The 6,062-nt window shown below is 45.6% G+C and overlaps 2 protein-coding genes across 2 annotated transcripts; one reads left to right on the top strand and one right to left on the bottom strand.

The window, feature by feature from the left end:
- The first annotated feature begins 3,557 nt into the window (after window positions 1–3,557).
- On the top strand, window positions 3,558–4,639 carry LOC120908595 (ribosomal RNA-processing protein 7 homolog A). The gene is made up of 2 exons (XM_040319776.1): window positions 3,558–3,785; window positions 3,852–4,639. Exons 1-2 carry the CDS (start codon window positions 3,761–3,763, stop codon window positions 4,595–4,597), a joined length of 771 nt encoding a protein of 256 aa, XP_040175710.1. The 5' UTR covers window positions 3,558–3,760; the 3' UTR covers window positions 4,598–4,639.
- LOC120908594 (uncharacterized protein C7orf26 homolog) lies at window positions 4,637–6,011 on the bottom strand. The gene is made up of 2 exons (XM_040319773.1): window positions 5,770–6,011; window positions 4,637–5,699 (listed from the first exon to the last, which is right to left on the bottom strand). The coding sequence occupies exons 1-2, from the start codon at window positions 5,843–5,845 to the stop codon at window positions 4,663–4,665; spliced, it is 1,113 nt and encodes a 370-aa protein (XP_040175707.1). The 5' UTR covers window positions 5,846–6,011; the 3' UTR covers window positions 4,637–4,662.
- Window positions 6,012–6,062: the final 51 nt, after the last annotated feature.

The following is a 6,062-nucleotide window of genomic DNA, read 5'->3' as shown; positions in this document are numbered from 1 at the left end:
ATACCCAGAATAGTTTGCTTGATTTGAAGTCGATTTTTCACTCAGCCAAATAAGCGAATTTTGGCCTTTGTTTGGTAAATTACTTAGAGAAAACTCATTTTTGTTACTTATTTTAATGAAAACAGTACGACAAGTCAAAAATGTCGTCGAAAAAAATCTAAAATTACCTGTTTTTATTGGTTTTAGAACTAAGACCACTATAGGAACATGCCAGTTTGGTGTACCTATAATGGCACTATAGTAAAAAACACTTAAAAATACGTAAATATGGTCAAAAGCCAATGAATTTGAATAAAACAATATCATTTCATAATAATTATGTTAAAAAAATAATAATTGCGTTGTTATGTGGTCATTTAGAACGTTAACAAAAATATGAGTATCGTTATGAAATCCTAAGGATTTTGGAAAAATGTTGATACCTTTCACAAAATAATGGACTTTTCGGTCACTAAGAAACGGAATGGCCCCATTTCATTTTTGAATCCTTTGTAAAAGGCTAGAGAACATTTCACACTATCATAAATAACTTAACTACTATTAATTTATCGTACGAGACGCATTTTAGTGCAATACCACCACTATTGGTACGTTTACCCTACCATGGATTCTCTAAACTCTATTGAAAAACATTTTTCCATTTCATCTGAAATAAGTAAATCTTTAAAAGTAAATGCATTACATGGCATGTTCTTACATGATTATTGCAAAAATCATTCCACATGACGCATGTGCTTAGACTCCCAAACTCCCCAGAGAGGTTACGCACGAAAGCAACTGGCTCTGAATCACATTCAATTGCCTCGGTGCTATAAAAGAGGGCGATTTTCCAAAGATTAAGATTTCATTTGACAGGCAAAGTTTCCGGCTTGGACATTCTTCCCCGAAAGAAGCTGAAATGCGCCCCACTCCTCGGCATGGAGACGGCAGTGTCCGCTCAACAAATGGGGTGCATACATATATTCAGCTGACTGTTCGAGCGTGACACCGCCGAAATGATGCCCGGACTCGCACAACGCCGCACGACGAATATAAATCTTTGAACCGTGTTCATAAATCAACATGTTTTACTTTCGACACTGTTCGACACCCCGAACGCTCACACGGGGTTCACTTTCCGAACCGATGCACCGATGTGCCACCGGCCGTGTGTGTGTGTGTGCGTACAAGGATTTGTCTTAAGTTTGTCCGAAGCCCCCTGTTCCTGACCTGATCCTGGATTGCCGCTGGCACATCCTTTGTCAGACCCTGAAGACCTGATGGCCCGGGTACTGGGTCTTGCGGAGACTTGTCATTGAACTATTCGCAGCTACGTTTGCTGACATTTGACCAAACCGTATGCGACAGCGGTTCGGCAACCTTCCCGCTCGGTGCTGGTGCTGGTTGTGTGAGCATTCGCCGTGAAATATTTCCAACTCCACTCCCTGGAACGAAATTGAATCGCGCACTGCCAACGATGGCAATACGGTTTGAAATGTGCAATTTAATCTACGCCGAAGCACTGCAAACCCCCCCCCCCCCGCACCCGTTCGAAGGCGGGAAAGGACATAAAATTTACAAAACACACAGCAAAACACAGCTGAGCCAGCTCGGCTGCCTTCGGCAAGCGTGTGTACCGCACCGCAAGCAAAGAGGGCAGTTTAATTGAATATTTATACACATGTGCGATAGGATTTCTTTTGTGCTGGGGATGCTCTCGCTGCATCATCATCGCCGCTACTAACTTGTTTACAGTTGTTTAATACTTTTCGAAATTACTTTAATAGCGGAGCGCGAAATTGCCTGCATGATTGCTTTCGGCAAGTGCAGTGTAAAATTGTGCACGGGCGTAAAGCGTCGGTACAGAACATGTGGAGCGAAACCCCGGCCAAGATGCAACACGAAAGAACGGTTGGCAAAAGCGCTGCCCCGAACTTGATCTTCGCCAGTAAACACCAAAGAGTGGTGATGAGAAATAGTACCACTCGGTAGATGATGGTAGGATTTTTTTTCCTTTTTGCTCTAGTAGAATCTTTTTATCGCATCGCGTGCTGGCTGGAGTTTCCGCGAGACGAACTTCCTCGGTGCTGACGGGACAAAGGTTGTCGCTCCCGCCTTTCCCGAGAGCAAAGTTTTATCCCGTGGTGAACGAAAAAGTTTACCCTTTGCAAAGAAAAAAGTTTAGGATGCTACTCTACGAGCACGATCGAGTGTATAATTGTGCACCAAGCATGGAAGAAGGAGATGGTGCAAACAGATAGCGGTGTGTAGTAAACAAACTAAAATATACCGGCAAAAAATGAATTACCGAAGCATCTCAGTTGCAGTGCAAGGTAATGATAAAGGTAACAAAATAGAAATATTATGATGGAATTGATGCAAACGCGACAAAAATGAAGTAGAATACAGGCGGTCCCCGAGATACACGGTACCTGTTATACGCGGATTCGGAGATACGCGGTTTTCCAAATCTGACAGTTATTTGAGCAAATTGTATTGATTTGACACATCCATTGTGAAATACCAAATAATTTCCGTATTGATCGAATGTAAAATACCATTTAAAACGGTTTAAAACTATACAATTCATTAGAAACATATGAAATAATTAATTTGGTGGCTAAAACCACCCCCTACTTGCAAAATTGCAAGAAAATTAGTGATATTTTAGCTGGAAATCACAAGATTCGACTTACGCGGAAATTCGAGATACGCGGTATTTTGCGGCGGATTTCGGTCCCCATTAACCGTGTATCTCGGGGACCGCCTGTACATTTTCGTGAGCCTCAATAATCTTCAGTCTGTATTGGTTTATAAGTAAAATAAATTGATTCTTAATTAACGAAAGTTCAGGAAATTAATAATGAAATAGCAGAAGCATCCGCAGAGATTTAGAATTTATTGGCAAATATAAAAGCAATGTTTAACTAAAGTGTAACGGTTACATCAACTTTGAATTACAGGTGTTCTACCACAGTACATATTGCGCCAATTCATTACCACAGCTGATGTGCAGTTTGACAGTTTGCGGAATCGCATTGTTTACATCCAGAGTGGCCAGATTATTTTGGCGGTTTTCGGTAGGCGCATCAAAATTTTATCGGTAGTTTTTGGTAGGATTTTAAGATTTTATCGGTAGTTTTCTGTAGACTTTGAATTGTTGGGCGGGAGGAGGGGGGGGGTGCGTAGTCTATATGGAAGCTAATCTGCTGAACAAAGGTTCAGCAGCACGAGCAAATACATCGTGTATTTATTCAACATCAACTATTTTGATTATTTGGATGAATTGGTAATTTTAATGATAACAAAACATAAATTAGAGATGGGTTCTACAAATCCTGTATAAATGACTCCTGATTTGATTCCATCGTATGACAAAATCGCACGTCTTACATTATCTGTCAAGTCCCATATAACATTTTACCAGCGCGTCCGGTATCATCGCATCTCATGAAGTACAGACACGGGCCTTTGTTGTCTCTGTTGATCTTCTGGTTCTGGTTGCTAGTGATTTCTATATAAAGTTTAATACATTAAGTGATTTGGGAAATGGTTTTATGACTTTTTGGTCAGTATTACAAAAAAATCTGTGATTTTCGGTAGGATTAATGAAAAATTGGTAGCTTTAGGGGGCTCATCTGTGAGTCGGTAGGCATATCAAAAATCGGTAGGAATACAGATAAATCGGTATTTCTGGTCACTCTGTTTACATCTGCCAAACGCACATGGCAATGCCGAAAGTGTTTACCATTTCGATAATTCTAAACTCCCCTGCAACACCATGTCGTCGGCCGATGAATTTACCGGTAAGAATGTTTTTGCGAAGATATCTTGGTCCCGTATGTTCATACTAGCTCGTTTACTTCCAACAGCGATCGATCTAAAGTACAAGGAGTCGGACACCCACTGCCATCAGCTGTTCGCGAAGGAAAATGCCTCCAAAGCAACCTGCAAACAGAAACCGCCCGGACGTACGCTGTACGTCCTGAATGTGCCACCGTACGCAACAGAGCAAGCGCTGCAGCATGCATTCTCCTCGGCGGGTGAAATCGAGCGCGTGGTGCTGCAGGAAAAGCCTTCCAGCAAAGAGTCCGCCCCGATCGAGCGGATGGACAAGGATGTGTTTTGCTTCAAGGTGGCGTACGTGGTGTTTGCAAAGCCTGGTGCGCTCCGAAAGCTGCTCAAAACGAAATCTATCAACGCGCTGCACACGGAAGAGAGGCCACTGCTCACCGGCGTGGACAAGTGGACCAAGGCGTACCACGAGCGCATCCCGAACCCGGCCGCACTGCAGCAGGAAATCGACCAGTACATGGAATCGTACGATCGCAAGATTGAGGAGCAGAAGGCCGCAGAGAGCAACAATGCGGTCGATGAGGACGGTTGGGTGACGGTGTCAAAGAAGAGTTCCAGCGTCTTTGCCCAAACGCAGGGCGTCGTAAAGAGGCTGGAGAAGAAGCTGTACGAGGGCCAGTCGGAAAAGGAGCTGAAAAATTTCTACACCTTCCAGATACGCGAATCGAAGAAGAACGACGTTATCAGCTTGCGGAAAAAGTACGACCGGGATTTGAAGAAGATGGAACAGATCAAGAAAGCAAAGCGATTCAAGCCGTACTAAAAGCTTGTCAGAAAATAAATCCACAGTCATTGCTCGATCTTATGGAATTGTGTATACATTCTTAACTAAGTTTTATTCGCATTAATGACGATTTGCAGCAGCTTGTTCTTGCCCGGCAGGGCTTCCAAGCGGAACATAAGCTGCGTGATGTTACCGAAGATGCAGCGCGAGGTAAGCCCCACCTGCACGGCTTGCGCAAACCGTTCCAGGCAATTTTGCAGATTTTCCTCCTCCAGCGACATTCCCTGCTGTGTGAGAGTTTCCATCTCCACCTGGATCGTGTTCACTATCAGCAGCAGGTGCTGCGCGTTGATCGGCTGCAGGGTTGGTGGTGTCGTAATGGGTGGCGTTGCTTCCAGCAAGCTTTGCAGGACGGCTAGATGCAGCTTGCTGTATAGCTCCTGGCGGTTCGTAACCAGGAGCGAGAGCACACACCAACGGATAAGCCCGGCAAGGGGCGTTATTACCGGCATCGCAATGGCACCACTCGGCAGGGCCAGCTGTTGCTGGGAGGCAAGACACAGGGAAGGATTCTCGGACACCCAGTCCGTTATTACGTCCAGTAGCAGATCGGGCGGTGGGGTGAGTTGCGATTTGGCCGTCCCATTTAGGTACAGATCTGTCACGGCCGTCATCAGGTTGGCGGCAAACCGTGGCGCAACCAACGGTAGCGACTTGAGCTGCTCCGACGAGTTCTTCGAGAAGATGACGAAATCGCGCACGATGCACTGTGCCAGCTCCAGGCTAGCCGGTGAGGTGCATCCGAGCTGCTGCATCCACGTCCCAGCCGCACACAGCAACGGGGCAATCGATCCGGACACGGCCGTACTGATCAGCTTGTTCAGCACGCTCGTGCGCGTGTTGGAGCCCCCAAACAGAGACAGAAACACCGCATTCCGGGTCGCGTCCGGACCGGGACGGGAGAAGAAATCACACAGCACCAGCACCAGCTGGAACTCTTCGATCGGGGACAGGCGCGGTTGGGCTGATTGTTTAGCAAATTGGCCACCACGCGCCGGCTCATCGCGACGCTCGCGGAACACAAACTCCGCAATCAGATCCATCGCCATGTCGTGCTTGTTCCGATTAATGATAAGGTTTTCTACAAAGTAAATAAAATCGTTCAGTTGGTGGTTTCTTGTCCCATGCAAATGCAGATTCCCTTCCCCCACCTATGATCGCAAGGGCGTCCCGGGCCATATCTGGAAACTCCGCCTTCCGCAGCATACTGCGCTCCTGGGAAGTCATTTTGGTGCGTTTAAATTATTCCTTAGCCTTCTCTTGCTATTGTTAACTTCTTTGGTGGACAGAATAGCGCTATTTTCGAAACCTTATCGCTGCTTTGTTGTCGTTTTGTTTCGTGCCTCCATGTAAACAACGTTCCGCCATTGACTGCCAGAGGCCGCCGCATAGACAGCTGTCAAACGCAATCGTTTCGCGTCTCTTTCTCTCTGCATATCTTTCT

This window comes from Anopheles arabiensis, chromosome 2 (assembly GCF_016920715.1).
Source record: "Anopheles arabiensis isolate DONGOLA chromosome 2, AaraD3, whole genome shotgun sequence".
NCBI classification, from domain to species: Eukaryota; Metazoa; Arthropoda; class Insecta; order Diptera; family Culicidae; genus Anopheles; species Anopheles arabiensis.
The sequence above is the reverse complement of the archived record's forward strand: the minus strand, read 5'-3'. Positions and strand labels throughout refer to the sequence as shown.

What these genes read in the sequence shown, in the direction of transcription:
- LOC120908595 (XM_040319776.1), top strand. Translation starts at nt 3,761, where the DNA reads ATGTCGTCGGCCGATGAATTTACCG. An exon ending in GTCGGCCGATGAATTTACCG is followed by an intron (nt 3,786 to 3,851) that starts GTAAGAATGTTT and finishes TACTTCCAACAG; the next exon opens with CGATCGATCTAAAGTACAAG.
- LOC120908594 (XM_040319773.1), bottom strand. Translation starts at nt 5,845, where the DNA reads ATGACTTCCCAGGAGCGCAGTATGCTGCGGAAGGCGGAGTTTCCAGAT. An exon ending in GGACGCCCTTGCGATCATAG is followed by an intron (nt 5,700 to 5,769) that starts GTGGGGGAAGGG and finishes TTTACTTTGTAG; the next exon opens with AAAACCTTATCATTAATCGG.